The sequence below is a fragment of the Harmonia axyridis genome, chromosome 3 (genome assembly GCF_914767665.1).
Source record: "Harmonia axyridis chromosome 3, icHarAxyr1.1, whole genome shotgun sequence".
NCBI lineage: Eukaryota > Metazoa > Arthropoda > Insecta > Coleoptera > Coccinellidae > Harmonia > Harmonia axyridis.
Genome location: NC_059503.1, coordinates 36,019,339 through 36,040,000, shown reverse-complemented (window position 1 = coordinate 36,040,000; position 20,662 = coordinate 36,019,339). Strand labels below are relative to the sequence as shown.

The 20,662-nt window shown below is 35.6% G+C and overlaps 1 protein-coding gene and 1 long non-coding RNA gene across 5 annotated transcripts in view; one reads left to right on the top strand and one right to left on the bottom strand.

Annotated features, from left to right (window-relative positions):
- LOC123676387 overlaps positions 1 to 18,250 on the bottom strand; it is a 45,069-nt gene extending 26,819 nt beyond the window's left edge. The window contains exons 1-5 of one of the 4 annotated variants that reach the window (XM_045612264.1): positions 17,494 to 18,250; positions 15,632 to 15,923; positions 7,671 to 7,731; positions 7,547 to 7,614; positions 85 to 7,486 (exon numbers count right to left, since the gene is read on the bottom strand). In XM_045612264.1, the coding sequence (XP_045468220.1) occupies positions 85 to 7,486; positions 7,547 to 7,614; positions 7,671 to 7,731; positions 15,632 to 15,795 (7,695 nt within the window). In that variant the 5' untranslated portion in view covers positions 15,796 to 15,923; positions 17,494 to 18,250. Of the gene's footprint in view, positions 1 to 84; positions 7,487 to 7,546; positions 7,627 to 7,670; positions 7,732 to 15,631; positions 16,326 to 17,493 lie in introns of those variants that run through there. The other 3 variants (XM_045612263.1, XM_045612265.1, XM_045612266.1) reach the window with 3 other exon arrangements.
- LOC123676389 lies at positions 16,614 to 19,711 on the top strand. Its single transcript, XR_006746930.1, has 3 exons — positions 16,614 to 17,417; positions 18,513 to 18,600; positions 19,369 to 19,711. It is a non-coding gene; the product is annotated as an uncharacterized LOC123676389 (long non-coding RNA).
- The last annotated feature ends 951 nt before the right edge of the window (positions 19,712 to 20,662 follow it).

The window sequence follows — 20,662 nt, the reverse complement described above, 5'->3', positions numbered from 1 at the left end:
ATAAAGGCAAATATCATCAAAATAGGTCAATTATAACTTGAATTCTATTTCAATACCAACTGAACAGAAAACTTCCAAACTAACCTGGATTTGAGAAGGGCCAGGTTCTTTATCTGGGCTTTGGGGCTCGACCACCTTATCTGAGGTATTTAATGGAGTCAAATTATCTTCTGCCAGGGACACAACATCTACTATCTTAAAAGAGAATGGGTTTTCACCCTCATTAGTCTCTGCTGGTGGTTCATCGTTTGAAAAAAAACAATCAATATCATCACCAAGTTGGTTGCCTGGCGGAGATGGAATACTGATAGTTGGAGGAGTTGATGGTCTTTCAGAAGAGCCTCTGCTTTCTGGGAAAAGATTAGTGCTGATTCTTATACTGCCGATCTTGATACCCAAGAAATTGGAATGATGGCTGTTAGTGTGATCCAAAGCGGACGTCAGAAGGTTGCCGCCTTCGGAACAAGTAAAAGTCTCCCCACATTCCAAGCACTGCGAAGTTTTAGGGCTATTTTCGTCCCATTGATGGTTATACTGACAGTGACGAGCAAATACAGTACGGTCTCTGGAGGAGAAAATGCAGGGTGGTAGACAACAAACATAGATATATGTACCCATTGTTTTTATGACCTTCACATAGCCGATATTCAAAATTTCACTGTTCACCATATTGCTCTTTTCAACCGTCTGTTCCACATTATTCATGTGTATCAATGGTGGAGGTAGGATGGCTTCGTTACCCACGCACTCCTTAGGAAAAATCTTAGTTTCAGCTATTTCTAAAGAAGGAGGATTATCGTCGAAAGTTGGCTCTATAGAAGGCAAGGATAATTCCTCAGATGGAATATTCGGAGATGCAACATTATCGCAGGATGTAGGTGGATTGCCTAGTATGCCTTGTAGTTTTTCTATCACACCATTTATGGGGTTCACCTTACCGCTATCCTTTCCCATCTTCGGCGAAGTTTCTTGGCGTATAGAAACTGGCTCCGCTTCTCTAATCTGAATACCGGATTTTTCAAACACTGGCAAATCTTTGACTGGTGTCTTCTCTAAAACATTCTCAATAATTTCTTCAACTTCTTGTTTCACTGTAACCTCCTCCTCTTGCTTCAATTTATGACTGAGTTTTTCAACGAAATCGGAGGAAGTTCTCAACTTAATGGTGCTGTTGATATCTTGCATCGTCTTCAAACGTTCTTCTTCAATCCTTTTATTTTCCTCTTGAATATCTGTGTTACTTGTGAACACTGCCTCGTCTATATTTTTGGCCGTTTTTTCCTCGATCTCTTCAAATGTATCATCATCAAAATCAGTAGTCGACAGCCTGTTCAAAGTACATCGCCTCTTCAATCTTTTTTTAACAGGACTGGGGGGAGCCTTGAATATTTTACCTCGTTTCCTGGTTCGTCTTGAAACTGTTTGAATGTTTCTTGGTTTATCTGTTTCGGTAGATTCTTCCTCTGTATTCGACGTATCACAGCTTCCTAGAGATTCATCTTCCAGCGTTTTGGCTTCTTCTTCCTTTGGGGACACTTCAATATTTGAAGGTTTGGTAGCTTCCTGACTAGGAGACGCTGTAATCTCTTCAGGCTGACTATTTGATTTCAATAACCTTCTTGTGGGACGTTCGGAGAGAACTGTGTTATTGTCTGCAGTTTTCTCTTCAATCTTTTCTATACAATTCACCTTTATCTTATGAATCTGGCATTTATATTGTGAATGATAATTTTCAACATGCCTCGTCACGTTATCCAAGTTCATCTGAGTAAAGTTACACAGTTCGCAAATGTAAGCGTAAGTATTTCTGTTGTTTGGAGCACGTTCGGAGATCAATGGTTTCTTAGAAGTAGCCTCCTCTTCCGCGTGAACTTCCGTAACGTGAGTTTGCATAGTTTTAATATGGGACCTGGAAAAACTACAGTAAGGACAGGTATGTCTGAACTCGCCTGTGTGAATAGAAACATGGTCACGATAAAATTTCGGTAAAGTAATTTGTTTGTATTCACAGAAACTGCATAGGAACTCGTGCTTTGACATCGATTCTTCCTTGTCGTTCTCGTATATCTCCCTGTTTTTTATGGCGTCTGCGATAGCTGCTTTGGCCACGTGCGGGGCAAGTCGCGAGGATAGAACCTCTTCGTTCGGATGTTCAGTTCTGTAGTGAGCCGCGATCCATTTAGTGGAAACTTCGCAGTATTTACACTGTAATCTGGTCTGGCCGATCTTCAAATAGTAGTCGATCTCATGTAAACCCTCCTTCGGAATGTCCAGCTTCTTGTCGGTGTTTGTCTCAATATCAAGTTCTGCCTCTGCGTCCTTGACTGATTTCTTTTCTTCGGTCACATCTTGAATTTTATGCTTTTTAGATTTTGGACAAGGTTTTCTCTTTATAACTCCCGTTGCCCAGGAATTCCTCTTCTTATATCGGCCTCTCCTGATCGGACTAGTTTTTTCAACGGGTTCTTTATCAGATGCTTCCTCTTCGCTTGAGTTTTCTTCCTTTTTGTCTGCTTCATCATCACCCTCGCAATGCTTTTCTTTCTCCAAAACTTCATCTGCCGATTTTATTTTATCCAAAGACATCTTTGGCAAAATAACTGACAGTTCTTTCATTTCTACTTCTGGAGTTTCCTTATTTTTTCGATAGCCAGGTTTCCTACCCCTTCTTTTTAGTGTTGTGATTTTTTTTTCCGTTTCTTCGGGAGGAACTTCTTCCTCGAGTTTTTCTTGGGTCGAAGATTTTTGCGGGGAGGTATCCTTTAAGATTCTGCACATCCTTTTTCCAGTAGCAGTTACGACCCCGTCTCGAATAAACATTTCTCTGATATCGTCGTGCAATCTATCTAATTCGGATTTGGTCTTCATTTTCGATTTGAGTTCTGGTTTCAGAATTTCGCTTTTTATTATGGTCTGATTTTTTTCTGGCAATTCTTCGGCTTCAATAGGCTCATCCGCAGGTTCTTCCTTTTCTGGTTCAATTTCCTCCTCTATTTGTTCTGGTGTATCTCCTTCAGGTATGCTTTCAGTTTTATCATCCACCTTTATCTCTTTCAACTGATTGCTTGGTATATCCTGTTTTTCTTGTTCATTCTCCTTTTTATTTGGTTCGTCAATATCATCTTCCGATTTTATAATGCTGGTTATTTTTTGCATCTGTTGATCGCTGAAGCTGTCAGAGAAGGTACTAATAAGAGAAAGAAGAGCTCCTTTCTTCTCGTCTTTATTGCCACTTTTCATAAGGTTCTGGAAAAACTTACTAAGTATATTTTCCTCTTCTTCTTTTTTTTCGCCAATATTACATTTTTTATCTTCTTTACTATCAGTTTTTTGTTCTGTATCCAATTTTGATTCCGTTGTTTTTTCATCATTCTCTTTTTTAGTTTCTTCTTCCATGTTTTTATTTCTTTTTTGATTGGTTATAGTTTCTTCTTTAGGTTCCACTTCTTGCACATTTATTTGTTTTTCTGGAATTTCATCTTCTTCTTTTTTACTTTCAGTCACGTTTTCAGATCGGAGTTTATTATCATGTCGAAATTTTTCATCACTGCTTTTCTTTTTCACTGAACTTTTTTCTATTTTGGCAGTGTCGTCATTCTTTACATTATCTTCTTTCGATTGTTCTTCATCCTTAATCTTCTTTGGTATTTTGTACTGGGTACTGTAACCTTTCCCAATAGTTGACTTAGGATTGAACAGTTCATTAAGAGGTGAAGACAAACCTTTATCTTTTTCTCTAACCGAGTAAGCCTTGTCGAATCTGCTTCTTTCTCTACTTCGATCCCTTCGTTCATTTCGATCTCTTCTATCACCACGGCTCCTGTAATCATCGCGATCCTTTCTATATCTAGAAGACGAACGATTTCTGGAATATCTATCTCTGCTTCGATCCCTAGTCCTACTTCGATCGCTTTCTTTTTCTTCGACTTTGATGGACGTTCTGTCTTTTTCGTTCTCTACTTGACTATTTGAAACGATCTCTCGTTCTTTGACAGAATTTGCATTTGTTTCAATTTCCTCTCTCTCTTTTTGTTTTCTATCTAATTCTTCTTTTTCTTTTATCTCCCTTTCCCGCATTTCCCTTTCCCTTTTTTCTCTTTCCTTCTGTTCCTTGTACTCTCTATAAGTCATCCGGCTTTCTCTAGCAATCGGTCTTATATCTTGTCCTGTATATTGAAGGCCTCTATTCATATTGATTCTTGGATCTCGAGACCCACCGTAATAGTTTGGTCTCGTTTCTGATAAGTTACTGCTACTTCCTCTTAAACCGAAAGAATTAAAGTTATCGTAATTCTTTTGATATGGGTTGTTGAACCTGGATGGTGCGTCCCCAAGTAACCCTTTGGCACGTATCGAACCCCTGTCGCCGTCGAAAAAACGTTGGGAGTTGGATCCTTGAAAATTTTGATAGTTCATATCCCTGAAGGTTTCCGCGTTCCCTTCGTAAATAGGGGAAGGCGGGACGTAATTCGGAGAGGGGGGAATGAAACTCGAAACACTGGGACCATAACTTGGTGACGGTGGAACGTAATTAAGGGTTGGGCTGGAGTAATTGAGGGAGGGAGCGACGTAACATCCGGTTCTCTCTCCAAAATAACTTTGACCTATCCTCTCCTCATACGAGTTCAAATGCGAAGAAGGCGGTCCCTGGTTTCTCTTAGGCTGGTAGTCGAATTCCTTCTGATCCGAGAACGAAGTGAAACATCTGGTTTGTTTCGGCGGCGAAAATATCTGCGCCTCTACAGGCGGCGCCTCGAAGTTGATCTTCGGGACGGGTGGAGAGAAACGCAGGGCGGGAGTCTGGTTGAACGTCTGTCCGAGCTGATTGGATTCTCCGCTGCACACGTTCGCCGAGGTCGCTATGCTTATCAGATTGCTGTCGTTGTTCGATCGCCTCAAAGCCGACACGACCTCGTTCAACATTCCTGTGGTTTTAGGATTCAAAAGCAGGTCATTGAGAATGGGTGGAACTGCCATTTTATCTATCTCGTCGGGCGATTCCGGTGAAAATAGGTCGGACGGAGGCGCAGGTGGCGCCGTAAGTTTGACCGCAGGAGGCATTGGTACGTTTGATTCTTTCATGCTCTTCTCGATCGAGTCTACCACGTCCTTCTCTAGATCGGCGTCAGCTTCCTGTCGTTTCGGCTTCGGGTTGTACTTAAAGGCTATTCTATCGGTCGTAAGGTTTTGAAGGGAACCTTGTTTGAGACGCGGATCTCTATTTATTGCTTTGGTTTCTGCTTTGACTTCTTTCAAAGGCTTCTCTGAGATTTGGGGTTCATTCTCAATTTTAGGTTTCTCATGAGTTTTAGTAGTAGTTTCAATCATTTCGTTCAACTTTTGTGTCAGTTGCTCATAGTCGTCTTGGTAATTTTTCACATTCGCATTCTCACTTTCGAAGGTTATCTTATTCGGAACAGCCCGAACAACTGAGGTTGCATCCTTTTGCTTCGATGCAGCATTTTTCGCTATATCCTGTTCAAGTTCTTTCATTTGTTTTTCTTTTTTGTCTTCTTTGCAATCTTTATTTTTATCGAAGCTTTTTTTCTCCGCGGCACCGTCTTTGATTTCTGCAGACTTCGACTTTTTCTCTCTATTATCTTTGTCTTTCGAACGATCTTTATGATCTTTGTCTTTATCGTGTTCTTTATGGCTTTTCTCACGATTCTTATCCTTATGCTTTTCTTCCTTATCTTTTTTATGATCACTTTTATGGTTTTTTTCGTGTTTTTCTTTATAATCACTGCGTTTTTTTTCCTTATCGTTAGGACACTTGCTCGATTTACTTTTTGACTTATTGTTTTTATCTTCGGAATATTTTAGTGTAGTTTTTTCAGTTTCATTTCTGGATTTTTCTTTTTCTATGCGGTTCTTGTCCCTATGTTGATCAGCTTTGTTCGAATGTTTATGATCTTTGTCCTTATATGTGATTAATTTGTTGATTACTTTGTTACTTTCGTTTTTCGGAATAACATTGTCAGACATGGTAATTTTAAGAGAAACAGTATCAGCCTCAGAACCTGTCTCTTTAATTGTTGTTTTCGCCTGATCTTTACAATCACCATTGTTAGTAATATTTGAAACATCTGTGCTAGATTTACTTTTTTCTTTATTTTCTGAAGAATCGACGGCTTTGTTGTTTGGATTTTTCAAAGGAATCATGTTTGTAATATTTGAAACATCTGTGCTAGATTTACTTCTTTCTTTATTTTTTGAAGAATCGACGGCTTTGTTGTTTGGAATTTTCAAAGGAATCATGTTTGTAATATTTGAAACATTTGTGCTAGATTTACTTTTTTCTTTATTTTCTGAAGAATCGACGGCTTTGTTGTTTGGATTTTTCAAAGGAATCATGTTTGTAATATTTGAAACATCTGTGCTAGATTTACTTCTTTCTTCATTTTTTGAAGAATCGACGGCTTTGTTGTTTGGAATTTTCAAAGGAATCATGTTTGTAATATTTGAAACATCTGTGCTAGATTTACTTTTTTCTTTATTTTCTGAAGAATCGACGGCTCTGTTGTTTGGAATTTTCAAAGGAATCATGTTTGAATCAGTAGTAGATTTGTTTTTTTCTTTGGAATAATCCTTTTCGCTTTTTCCTCTTTCATTCTTCTCTTTGAATTCGCCGATTTCATTTTTTTCCTTTTTATTCTTTTCTTTGAAATCATCGATTTCGTTTTTTTCTTTTTTAGGTTCCTCTTTGGAATTATCGATTTTCGGTACATTCACAGAAACGCTTTTTTCTTTGTCTTTAACATCATTATTTCTAGTATTGACAGGTCTCAAAGGAACATTATCAGAATCATTTGTTCTCAATGGTGTCACATCGATACTTTCGAAAGGGTATTTCGTTCCATTAGAAGTTTTTTCAACTTTCTCGTTCTCTATCGGTTTTACGTTTCTCCTTAATTGGGCTGCTTTTTCCGACAATTGCTTCAACGATGCTTTCTCGTTTTCCATTTCGACATCTTTCTTCTCTTTATTGTATTTTGAATCGTCTTTTTTCTTCGATCCCAATCCGTAGCTTTTGTCAATTTCGGAAAACGCATTGCCAAATAGGTCACCGGCCTCTTTTAGTACCTTCGGCGCTGTTGGTTTTGAATCAATTTTTTTCGTAACTGAGGGCTCGTTTTTTTGCTGAACGTTCATTGTTATTTCCGCCTTTTTCCTATTCTTATCGGGAGAAGTTGGGTTCAACTTGGTTGGGACTGGTTTATTCCTTACGGTTGTGTTAATTTCGTCTGGTTTCGATCCTTCAAGCTCTCTACACAAACGATATCTCAGTGTATTCAGCTCTTGGAGGGACATTTTCTTCTCCAGTTCGTGAGCTACATCCTTCTCTAAACATTCAAGGTCGGAATACGATATAGGTGGTCTTCTTGGAGACTTTAAATTACCACTGCTGGTGCCGCCATATAATTCGTTGAAAGTGTCTTGTTTATTTATAGTTTCCCCAGCCAGACTATATAAGTCGATTGATTTTCTAGAAGAAAAGCGACACTGCTCAGTCGAGAATACAAAAAAAAACTAAAAATACACCTACCTTTTATCTCCTTGCTTATTAGTTGTATTCATATTGTATATGGGTGGAAGGATAGCATTTTTTCCTCTCTAAAAATAAACCTTCAATTCAAATATTTCAAAATAAGCAGCAAAGATTTACTCACCACCTTGTAAAATAATTTGATAATGACATCTTCGCATTTATTCAAGGTTTCTAATTTCAACCTGAAACAAAGAATATATTCGTGAATTCCAATTCATGATAATCTGATTGATACCAGTTAGAATAAATTTTAAAAAATGTGTTGTTTCTCCCACTTCATTACTTAGCAATGCTAATCAATCAAATGTTATAATAATATTTAATTCGATGAAAAAGTTGAAGATATTCTTGTTTTGCAACCCATAAATTGAATGTCACCAAAAGCAGCAAATTATAAAATCCACATGCTAAATCGCAAGCATCATTCATCATAAATTTGTTCAAATGTATCGCCATTAAACACTAGTTGACAAAAAAGGAATAAAACCCGCATTGGCCAAACTCTCCAAACAAGGATTACACAGATTTATATGTTCAGTTACAACAACAAAACAACAATTTTTGGTAAAAAAAATTGTGGCTTTGAATTTTTGTAAAATAATTGTTACCCTGAATTTGATTAAAAAACTTGTTATTTATAACGATTGGAAATGATTTTCCAAAACAAAGCAGTTATGAAAGAATGAAATGAAAGCATCAATTTTGAATTACAATCATCATTACACATCGGCTGCATCGCGAATTAATGGCAACAATATATAATTGTACATATAACTTACGTTAACCGCAACAACCCAAGTATATTTCTTTTATTTTAGGAATGACATGATATCCGTGATCGAAGAAAAATATCCTTGCCAGACTATCATGAAAAATACTTTTTTCGGCAACCGTCCGGGAAGTGCTCACTTCCTGGACGCTTTTTCTCTGAGAAAGTAGCATTTCCCGGCCTAGTCCGGAAAGTACGTACTTCCCGGACTAGGCCGGAAAAGCATCATAGAATCCATAGCAACCGAGATAAAGGCTGACAGTTCATATGAAATTAGTTGTCAAAAATTTGCATGTTTTTTGATCGCAATCACAATAAAATAAGGAAAGCAGCAGCGATAGTGTAATTTTACATGGTTGCCGAAAAAATATTGTACGCAACACGCCCGAAAATGGTTTTTTTGGACTCACAGACTTCCAGGACTCGCTTACGCTCGTCCTGGAATTTTGTCTATTCGTCCAAAAAAACCCTATTTTCCGGACTTGTTACGTAAATTACTATTTCCTACAACTGCTATGAAAAGTAGCGTATTCTTCACAGCATACTCAATTTCAAAACTATGTATTGCTCATACTGTGGGAAATATTATTCCCCACGACACTTTGCCGACACCTCGCTTGGTAGACCAATGAAATTGCGCTTTTTACTGTCAACGAAGGAAATTTTGATTGGAATCAAGTCCATTACTTGAATTATTGAAATTTGTGCAGTTGTAGGAAAAGTATAGTGTGCAACATGTGGAGAAAGTCCTTTTCTCGCTCGTGTGTTTGCGGCATTCGCCTTTCAGGCTCGTGCCACAAACTTTCACACTCGCGAGAAATGTTAGACTTTCCCCACTTGTTGCACAATATACTATTTCCTACAACTGCTATGAAGAGTAAGGTATTCTGCATAGCTTACTCAATTGCAAAACTATGTATTGCTCATACTGTGGGAAATATTTTTCCCCACGGCACTTTGCCCACACCTCGCTTGGTAGACCAATGAAATTGGGCTTTTGATTCGTTTCTATGGAAACGCAATAAATTATCACATACTGTCAACGAAGGTCATTTTGATTTGAATCAAGTCAATATTGAAATTGGTGCAGTTGTAGGAAAAGTAAAGTGTGAAACATGTGGAGAAAGTCCTTTTCTCGCTCCGTGTGTTTGCGGCACTCGCCTTTCAGGCACAAACTTCCACACTCGCGAGATAAGTTTGACTTTCGCCACTTGTTGCACAAAATACGATTGCTGCTTACAAAACAAATTTTGAGATTGCTTTCCGAACGTTTCATATGATTCCTTCAAATTCTTATGAAGTTAATATTTCATGAAAATAGTAATGAACAAGGGTATAGTCGATGAAAATTAGATCGTAAACAAACAAAACCAGTTCGCACAACCAGAATCAGAACATCAGCAACATAGCTAAGAGTTGAAAATCATCATCACCATCAGCAGCCTCTCATAGCCCCTTCCTGGACATAGGCATCCCCTTTTGTTTTCCCTGTTATTCATCCTCCACTTTCTTCCATCTTGGTCGGTTATATCATCCGCCCAACGACTATGTGTTCTACCTCTATTCCGTTTTTTTGTCTTGATTTCCATTCCAACAGACGTTTAGTCCACTTAATTTCTTGATCTCTGGCTAGATGTCTTGCCCATCCTGACGATGACGTCTTCGACTTTCGGTCGTCTCCTTATGTCGTCATTTTGAATTTGATCTCTTAGGCTTACTCCAAGCATGGCACGCTCGATAGTTCTCTGTGTTGTTCGAAGTTTGTTTGCGGTGCTTACAGTCAGAGACATAGTTTCCATCCTTGTCATAACGGGGAAAATACAAGAGTTGAAAATTTTGAATTGCCTAATTGGTATGTTTGGATCCCGCAAAACAAACGCCAGTTTACCTGTTGCTGCCCAAGTCATACGTATGGGTCTTTCTATTTCGCCTGTTTGGTTTTCTTTTCCAATTATATATAGATATAAATATTCATTAACTAATTCGTATATCACCCAGTGTTACTCTGTGTCCTCTCTAGACATCACCTCGGTTTTCGAGATGTTCATCGTCAGTCCTACTTCTTCTGAAGCCTTCTTTAGGTCTCCCAACACTGTCAACAATTCGCCGGCATCGTTGCAATCAGCACAATTTCATCTTACTATACAATCTTTGCCCGGTTTTGTGTGCGTGGATACTCATGATGCCATTAACATCTCTGGTTCGCTATCCTTGACATCATGCCAATGCTGAGATAAATATACTATTCTTAGTTGTAAAATCGTGTTGGAAAATGTCTCATCATTGCATTGCCGTGTTTAGTTGCAACGCACGTTTTGAAGTGTTATATTCTTGTTGTAAAACATTTTCACATTTTATTGCGAAAAATGTTCCCTAAATTAAATATGAATGGAGGAGAACTGGATATAATTCGCTGTTCACCTTAAACAAGCGCCAAACCCAATTAGAGATATGATAAGAAGTCAATATCCAAACGAAACCAGCAGGAAGTTTGGGGAGAAATTATCGGTTACCATAGTAACAAAAATAATGAGCGTTTTACGCCTATCGTGCTAATCAGCCCTAACTGATTCAACAGTGCAGCGCAACATCGCTACTCAATTGTTTTTCATACAGTGACTGTATATACTACAGTGACGACACGGCTCGTCAGCGTTTTGATTGGTTGGAGCTCTGTCCGCCATTAAAGGTCGAACTTTCACCAGAGATCTCTGATTTTCACATTCGAGTACCCGGCTGTTTCACATACTTTGAAGCATTCTTGTTCAACTTGTTAGTGATTGTGACTGGTTTAGGGGGTTCAAACCCTCCAAAATGTGAAGATGTTATCAAAAGAAACAAGCGGTCGACCAACTTTCGCGCATGCGCAGTCGGTCATCTGAATCTTGAAACACCGGTTAACGTTTGAATCTATCATTCCAGCCGACATTTAATGGCGGATGGCCGAATTTGTCGTCACTGTAGTATATAAAGTCACTGTAGTTTTTCAGGATTATATATCCATAAAAAGTGAAATGACTTATTTTTAATTTATTAAAAAGGAATGTAACAAATTTTAACCCGACCCTGGATTTATTCGAATCTTCCCCACCGGATATGATATTTTAGATATTTATGCTTTTTTCCTTAATTGGAGTGTGAATAGGTGATTCATCCCCTCCACTTCCGACTGGTTAGGTCAGTTTCGATCTTTTGCTGATGATCATACGCTATGAATAATTGGTGTATCCCATCGAGTTAGAATAGAGGAGTCGACATCACGTGACTTAAAGCGGTACCAGTACGCCATTTTGGATATAGATCTCAGTTTACTTTTAACCAATAATATTTCATAGTAGTGAACAGATCCGTATTCACAAGTTTTGCATATCTGCATATCCATCTTCACCATACTCTAAATATATTAAATTTATATGGCAGGATATGTTGTATATTATTTGAAACAAAAACTTGTTTGTGAACAATGCTTGGACTGTTTAAAATATGATGAACACGGTTTATTTTCGTATTCCTTCGTGAAAGTTTACTTAATACGACCCTGATCTTTTCCTCCCTCTAGTAATAGAATTGTTTATTTTCGTATTCCTTCGGGAAAGTTTACTTAATACGACCCTGATCTTTTCCTCCCTCTAGTAATAGAATTAGCCCTGCCTAGTGGACACATTTCTTCTAGCACGATAACTGCTCATAGCACCTCCTTCTATTATATCTCGATGGTATATCCTCTCTTCTGTTTATGTTAATGGAATTTTAATGGCTTTCATTCATTTTCGGGTAGTACCTCTTGATAGATAAGAGAATTTCTGTCTTTGAGAACAATATATTGTGTCCCTTGGTGAAGTATGTTACTTGAGTGCGGTCTTATCTGTTTGATTCAATCTGTAACACCATTCATGTTCCTGGAGTTCGAATACTGTTCCCGATATAAATTTTACCACATCATCAGTCTTGGAAGGCAGGATCAATAACCTTAATGCTCAGAATCAACAATACGAGTTGATCACAAAAATTCTCCGCCGACCTCAATTTAAAGAATTCTCTATTGAAAAATAGTTGAGATAGTTTTTGAGTCATCATTGTGGAGAAAGCTAAAGTGGTTGGAGGCCAGGTGTTGTATCAGCGCATACAGCGTTGATGCTACTGCTAGCTTTCAAATAAATAGCCTCTGTTTTCATTTGATGCCATCGATATTGCTCTAAAATGAGCGAAACCGGTCTATCGCTACTAACCTTCGATGGCAGTAAGTTTTCCTATAGTAAACTATTGACCTTGATTTCTGCAACCCGTTATTCTCATCTTTCACAAATTGGGGATTATGATAGTGAAACTATATTCACTTTATTTCATTGATATTTGCACAATTTGAGAATTTTACAAAGGCTATATACAATCTGACAGGCATGTGACAATATAAATCAAGACTCATGGAATGTATTTATACAAACCATGATAATAATGAATTAATAGAAAATTATCCTTTAGTGGAATATTTTCTGTACATTAAACTGGCTAGTTGTTTCAAGTAAACGCAAATTAAGATTGCATTCTAAAAATGATTAATATAAAATGGAAAATCTAGCTTATGAGTTATCCCACTCGGTTGGAGATCAATCCAACAGGATTGAAAACAGTATTAATATATATGTCAGTACAATACAGTTCAACAGAAAATAATCGATAAAAAAACAGAGAAACATAAGAATCTCCCAAGATTCTTGTCTATTGGAGGAAAATGTCTAAGGGCCAGTTTCCTAAAAGAAAGTTAAGTCTCCTTTAGAAATGAAGCGTGTTAAAAAATCAATTTCAAGATAGCTTTGAAGTGTCCTTCATCATAAAGAAAAGAGTCTATTCTTTATGATGAACGACAGTTTCATTCACTAACTAGGAGAATTTCAAGAATTTTTATTTTCTGAAGTTGAGAATCTAAAAACGAATGAAATGAACTTGTGATCGAATACAAACACCAACATTCATAGTGTTAATGTAGATCAGACCTCCGAAAATGTAATCGGAACAAATCCACCTCTGCTATTATAATTATATCGATTTCAATCTCAGAAACGAGTTGCGAGTTCAATTATGAATTGAATGAAAAACCGCATTCACATCTAAGATTCCACGTTTTCAATGTGAATGTAATTTTTCTCGTTACAAAATATAAGCAATATTATCCTCTTAATTTCCATAAACATAACAACCATTCGATCTAATCGAATCCGGCAGAGCATCTAACAATCTAAAACTTACGCACTAAATTTTAGACATGTCAGCATCATCCTTGTTATCCCGAGTTCTTGTGAATGATAAATTTCGAGCGTGCACTGGTTAATGCATATGACGATTTCAGTAAAAATGATATTGCGTCTGTTACTCCAGCATAACAAAACATCAATCCCATGAATATCGAAGGTATAAGCTTCCATATTTATTAAATCGAGAATTTTCGTTCAGCGGATACTTAACAGTGCCCTTAAACCTGTGAAAATGACTTTAGGGTAAAAATCAATTTTCATTTATAACTTCTTCAGTTACTGCAGTTTCTTTCCAACAGCCATATTTTTCTACCCGTTTTTGACAGTTATCCAGAATACTAAGTGGCGATATATTCAGGAATCATGTCAAAATTTAATGTGGGCGCCATAAGAACAGATGTGGAAATCAACTGAAGTGTGTCCAATCCATCAAGATAGAATAAGGAGGAGACGACATCACGTGACTTAAAGCGGTACCACTTCGATGTAGATCACAGTCAACTTTTGACCAATAACATTTCATAGTAATGTACAGATCCGTATTCACAAGTTTTGCATATCCATCTTTAACATACTCTAAATATTTTAAAATTTATATGGCAGGATATGTTGTAAATTATTTGAAACAAAAAATTGTTTGTGAATAATACTTAGACTGCTAAAAAAGTGATGAACACGGTTTATTTTTGTATTCCTTCGTGAAAGTTTACTTAATCTGAATCTGATCTGTTCCCTTTAAAAGTCCCCAATCAGATCTGTCCAATTTTTCCAAGAGATACTAGACATGCAAGTTTTTAAAAACATCTAACCTCGAAGCGCCATTCAACAAATCATCATTAAACAAATTATAAGCAAGCGCAAAGTTGACAGACCAGAGTTTGGAGGAGGCGGTGTCTTTTGAACTTTGAATCTTGTGAGTGTGCGCACTTGCTCACATCTCCTTTGTAATATGATGACTAATCAAATTATACAATGATAAAAAGCATCTAGAGTGCCATTGTCTTCTTAAAATATCAATCCTGAACCGTTTGCAAGCAGATATGCTCAGTGAAATATGTGGTTCAAGCGTAAATTAATCAAGGTTTGAGTTTTTTGTTCTCAATTACCGATAACATGAACGAAATAAAAATTTAACGACATATGATTGAGACATAACTAATGAGAGATGATTACGTTCAGCCAAATCAATAATTTGAATCACTTCACAATTACACTTCAGAAAAAATTGCCCTTGCAAATATGAATTTGGACGGAGAAAGAAATCCATGCTGAAACAAACCGAATGTAGCTCACATCAGACAGTATATCCTTTTTTGCTTGTTTGGATTACAAATTTCGGTTGGACGAGAAATTGATTATAAACCAAATAAACCTCCAGGTTTCGGTTTTCTCTTCGTTCATGCTGGCAACATCTATTTCAAGAAATAGGTGTGACTCATGAGTGGTATATTCTTTGAGTAAATTATGTTTTTGGGTGAACTGTTTCTACAATTTTATCCTTCCTAAATGCTTCAATGTAAGAAATTGCACCTCAGCTCATGAGAACTCTGATAATATGGTAGATTGAGCTTCTTTCTTCTTTGCTTTGTATATTCTTTTTTATCAAGAACATCTATATTCATGCGAATTGAGCATTTTTATTCAATATTGAATATTAATTTATGTCAACATATAGAATTGTCTTGAACCAAATAAATCATTATTCACTCTGACATTATATAAAAAAAAGAACATAATATAGTCGACTAAAATAAATGAAATCCGAAAATCGTTTCAACTTAAATAAAGCTTAAATGTTGAAAGTGAAATTTAGAAAAGATGTTGGGAATTCATCTAAATGAAACAGATAAATTGCAATATATTAAATGAAGAAGACGTGGGGAATAAACAATATTCAAAGTTTATACATCTAATAGTGTATAAAAAAGAATTGAAATCAAAATGCCAACCAGTACCTATTTTATAAACCTTTTCCATGTTAATTCAATCATACTCTCCAAATCAATACAAACAATAATAAATAGAAACATATATAAGAGGACTTCGAAACAGCATACTTACTTTTTATTTTTATCCATAATCATTTGATACAGAGACTCCATTTTAGAAAGTTGCTGTTCTCTATTCTTCATTTTTGGATCCTTCAACTGAGTAATAATATTTTCTAGGAAAGGTATGAAACGATGTACGCTTCGTAGTTTTTTGTCATATTCTTCTTGAGACATTTTCGTGCAATATTTCACACCATATAAATCTACAACGCCTTCAGCTCAATTATTTTCTGGGTACTTCCTATTACATTAAAAATAGTTTCCTTCAGTAGATCCCACCAACATCTCGATTTTAGCTCCCTCTATTGGCAATATAAGGAAAGGAAAAAAGAATATGAAATGAAAAGAGATATCATTGTGTGGATGGATTTGAGACTAAAACTAGAATACGAAAAAAACAGCGTAAAAATAATCAGTTATTTCATTCCAATCTGTAGTAATCCACTATTGAAACGATCCTTGGGACGTCCTGTCATAGTACTTGAAGTAAATGTCAATATGTTACACCCAAAAGCACTCACGTTCGACGACAAATAACAATCAATGTATTCACTTTTACTTCCTAATTCATAAACTCAATAACTAATCAATTCATTAAACATCTATCGTGTTTCTGGAGTTGTGATACCAATAATAAAACGAGAATTATTCACAGTGAAACAAACGGCTTTGCATCTTGCTTTCAGTTTTTCTTTGTCACAACGCGGCCAGTTTACGAAACAAGCTTCTACGTTTAACCGCACCGACGCAGGTCGAAACGGACATTGACGATGGTGAACGAGAATACGTTCGGATAAATATTTAATCAACTGACTAGCTAGGAAGAACAGGATCCAAACCAAATCGAACGATGTTCGAGATCGGAGCTACGGAATACCGAAGTTCACAGTTGTAATTCACTCGTATCGATATAAACATTGTTCAAAGGTGCCTTTCTACGACATTCGTGATATTTTGTTACCTGAGCAAATACGCAGTTCTAATGTATATAACGGGGTGGTAATAGTTTGCACCCAGTTCACATTGGTACCTTCATTCCTGTCGGGACTGCCATTTGAAATATGAAATTCGTAATTGTCATTTCTTTAAAGATAGCCCTGAAGTTCGATGCCCGTACGTTGACGTATCTATTCATGATTCGTAATCGCGATATTTCAGCCATAATCTGCGATGTCAGGTGATTATTAGAGAACAGTCAGTTAAAGAAATCGTGCGATTTTTATTTCTCTGTAAGCTCAAAAATCTAAGTGAATGTGCTTCAAGTGAAATGTTTAAATGACAACGAATTCTTTTTCACTTCATCAATCAAATGTCTAAAATTGATTATTGTACCTATACTCATATTTTAGTTTTCGTCGATTATCATGACAAAGAAAGCTCTTAATAATGAGGAGGTTCAATTTGGTGAATTATGTTCAACTAGTGATTTTCAACCAAAAAAAAAATGTAAGCATTTTATTAGTATCAATTGGAACTGCTCACATAACGATTTTGTTATTGGTCATCTTTTTCACAGAACCTATTCAAAAATGACTGCAAAATCACAAGTTGATTTTTTTTTTCAAATAGCCAAATTAATTCAATTCTGTCATTTGGACTCATTTATTGAACATATGAAAATTTAAATCAGGTATGTGAAAAATCGATACGTACTTGTTTTTGACGTTTGTCAAAAAAAAATGAACTTGCAATGCCACAAACAAATAATCGAAATAAATGTTTTCTCTTATTTCCATCAAAATCTTCGATTGAAATGTGTTTTTGTATTCAGGAAAATAATACGTTTTAAAAAAATGGTAAGTAGTTATCAATCTCCATGCATATTTCATCACAAAACGGGTAATGATACGATTAATTAAAAAAAAAACTTACCTTTTTTCTGACGCTTATAGATTAGCAGCAGCTGTTGTAAAATTTAATTTTCTTCAGTATTGTGTCAGTTGAGCTTATAATGCACTTGCTGTATTACAATTTTTTGTTGAAACAAAAGAAAATCTAAATTTGACATTATTTTCCAATTCAGATTGATTAGCATGCATGCTTCCTGTCAACATTGAAATTATGCACTTGAATCTTATTTCTTCTAAATTTAAATTCTTTGTAATATACCAATGAAAAATATTAAAATATTATGCATAAAAATTGTTTTATTTCAATTATCATCTGATTTTATTTAGAACATCAAAATTGGTGTATACCTATTTTCGAAGAATGTATATACGATTTAAGAACATTTTTAATTCATCCAATTGGCTCGACCCTAGAAATATCCCCATAGGTTAGAGGTCGAAATCATGATTTATGAAATAGAGAAACACTCCGTTGGAACATCGAAGAATAAGAAGTGCTATGATGATTGTTTAGACAAAAGTCAAACTAAGAAGAGTACCTTCTTTATTATTACACTATATAATAAATCTAGATAAACCAGACCTATTTCAAATAGAGAAGTAAGAAACTGTTCTTCCGAAAGTAGTGGAAGCTGTTCTTTCGAAAGTAGTGGAAGCTGCTCTTCCAAAGGTAGTGGAAGCATGGTAATCACTTTTGGGATGAAAAAAATTCAAACATTTTTTTTCGATTTTAATGAAATTTTTATATTCTATATAGATGAATTTCATTTACATGATTTTAAAAAGGAAATTCACTTAACAATATTCTCTATCAAGAACATGGGATCGGAGGAATTGATTGAATAGAAATAATTAAAAATGAAGAAATTATATGTAGGGTCCGTAAAATCTACATATTTAAAAGAAAATTTTTTCGGGAATAAATTATTCAACAATGTATAGAATTCAGATTTATCATTTCTGGAGGATCCTGCTTTCTAAGTTACTTACGATACTTATCTGTTGAAAAGACTGTAGATCTTGATAATTACTCTTTGCTAGGCCAAAGACGTCGATGAAGGATTTTACCGACACCGACGTCTTCATAATGAAGAATGTGAATGTTACTAAAAATTACCAACCGAAAAATGTAAGTATACATAGTACAGTGTCTTTATGAATGATTGTAACATCGTAGTGGCCCTTAAATGTTCTTAACCGCTTTCCACTGTAATACCAGAAAATTCTAAATGATATAAAATTTTAGAATCGACAGTCGGGAATATCCTTGAAATTGCTATGATTCTGATGCCACAATCATTATGAAATTTTGAATCGAACTTGAAATTGGTATTATACATCTATAGACAGAATTTCTTCTCGATCGTTCCTTTTTTCGAAATATGAAGTTTTTCTCCATATCCTGCTCGAAGCATTTGTCAAAAACATAAAAATGGTTATGACGCCACTATTAATATGCATTTATTACAATAAAAAAAATATCCATAAATCCTATTAAATTTTGTTGAGAATCAAACTCCCCACTTTCGGACCATAAGGAGAGTTCCATTGTCAACTAAATTTAATTTAATGAACAGGGGATTTCTATTCGTATTAATTCAATATTTCGATCCAGCAGCCGAAAATCACAATTTTGACCATCGTAAGCCAACCAGTCTTGGAAAAAAAATATCTTTTAAAAGTACGAGCGTTTCGTATAGATAACTATACCCGTGTAATAACATTCAACGAATTCAGATTAAATTCTTTTTTCCCTATAGATATGTAGAATATTTATGTTTTATTTCTTAATATGTCACGATAATCCTTCTAAAATTAAGTATATTCAAATAATGGTAAGAAATTTATCAACCAATAATCTATTAATAAGTCAGCACTTCATAATATCTTGTTTTAGATCTTGAACACTACCTACCGAAGAATTTTAATTTACCTTCGCATGATCAAAATGCACATGCCTATAACAAATGCCATTAAAATCGGAATAGTTGAACGCGAAATATTGAAGTTGCAGCAAATTCTCCATTGCGTATGAGAGAGTATATCCGAAGAAACTGAGATTTTCATGGAACCACATACCTACTGCAGTCTTCACGATACGAATTTTCATACCAATGAAAGATAGGTATGTTAAATTCCGAAAATTTCACCTTTGCACATAATAATAATTTTATTGATTCTTTGGGACATAAGGAAGTATGTACTATGTATTGGACAAGTCAAAATAAAATGAAAAATAATTAAAACACTTTCTTAATTTACAGAAAAATAGTCATTAACACTGTAGAAACACTTCTGTACAAGTAAATTCTTAACTGCTTTCTTACCTAATGATATTTAGTGATTTAATATTACGAGGGAAATGATTGAATATTTTTATACTCTGATATCTAGGTGACATTCCGAATTTAAAAGTTCTCGTATTTTGGGAATGAAAGCTTGACAGTTTAACAATATTACTCTCATTCTCCTTTACATAAACAAGGCATCTGAAAATGAAAATACAGACCAGTGTTAAAATGCTATATTTTGAAAATATTGGTCTTCAAGAGGACCGCGGAGCTACATTGGATATCAAACGCAATATCCTCTTTTGAATTATAAAGACTCTACCAACATCGGAGGAATTTCCCCAAAGCAACATGTTATAGGAAAGGTGGCTGTATACTTAACTATAATATATGCGAATTAAAAGTTTCCTTCCTATGTATTCTCTTATAAGAATAAATTAAGAGAGAATACAGAGGAAGGAAACTTTTAACTCGACTCAATGCATAATATGAGCTAAATAGTTTTTTTCAAACTGTATCAATATGTGCGTCCCACTTCAAATAGAGATGACAGTATCGAAATGTGGAGTTATGAACTTATTATCATCATTAAGCAATGAGAAGCACATGCACTCTGTTTCATTCACATTGATCATAATGGTATCAAAATTGCACCATTGAACAAAGCTTTGAACTAAGAGATCACATGAACTCTGTAATTCCTCCATGGTATCTGATCTGACAGCTAATGAGAAATCATCAGCGAATAAGATCGCTCTTAATAGTTCGGTAACATATTTCCGATAATTGGATTTTTTGATGAATAGCTTTCTCAAATTTTTTGGAAGATTTTTGATGAACTGTAAGAATTGCAGTGGTCTCAAAACAGAGCCCTGAGGCAGGGCCGGATTAAACTCTTTT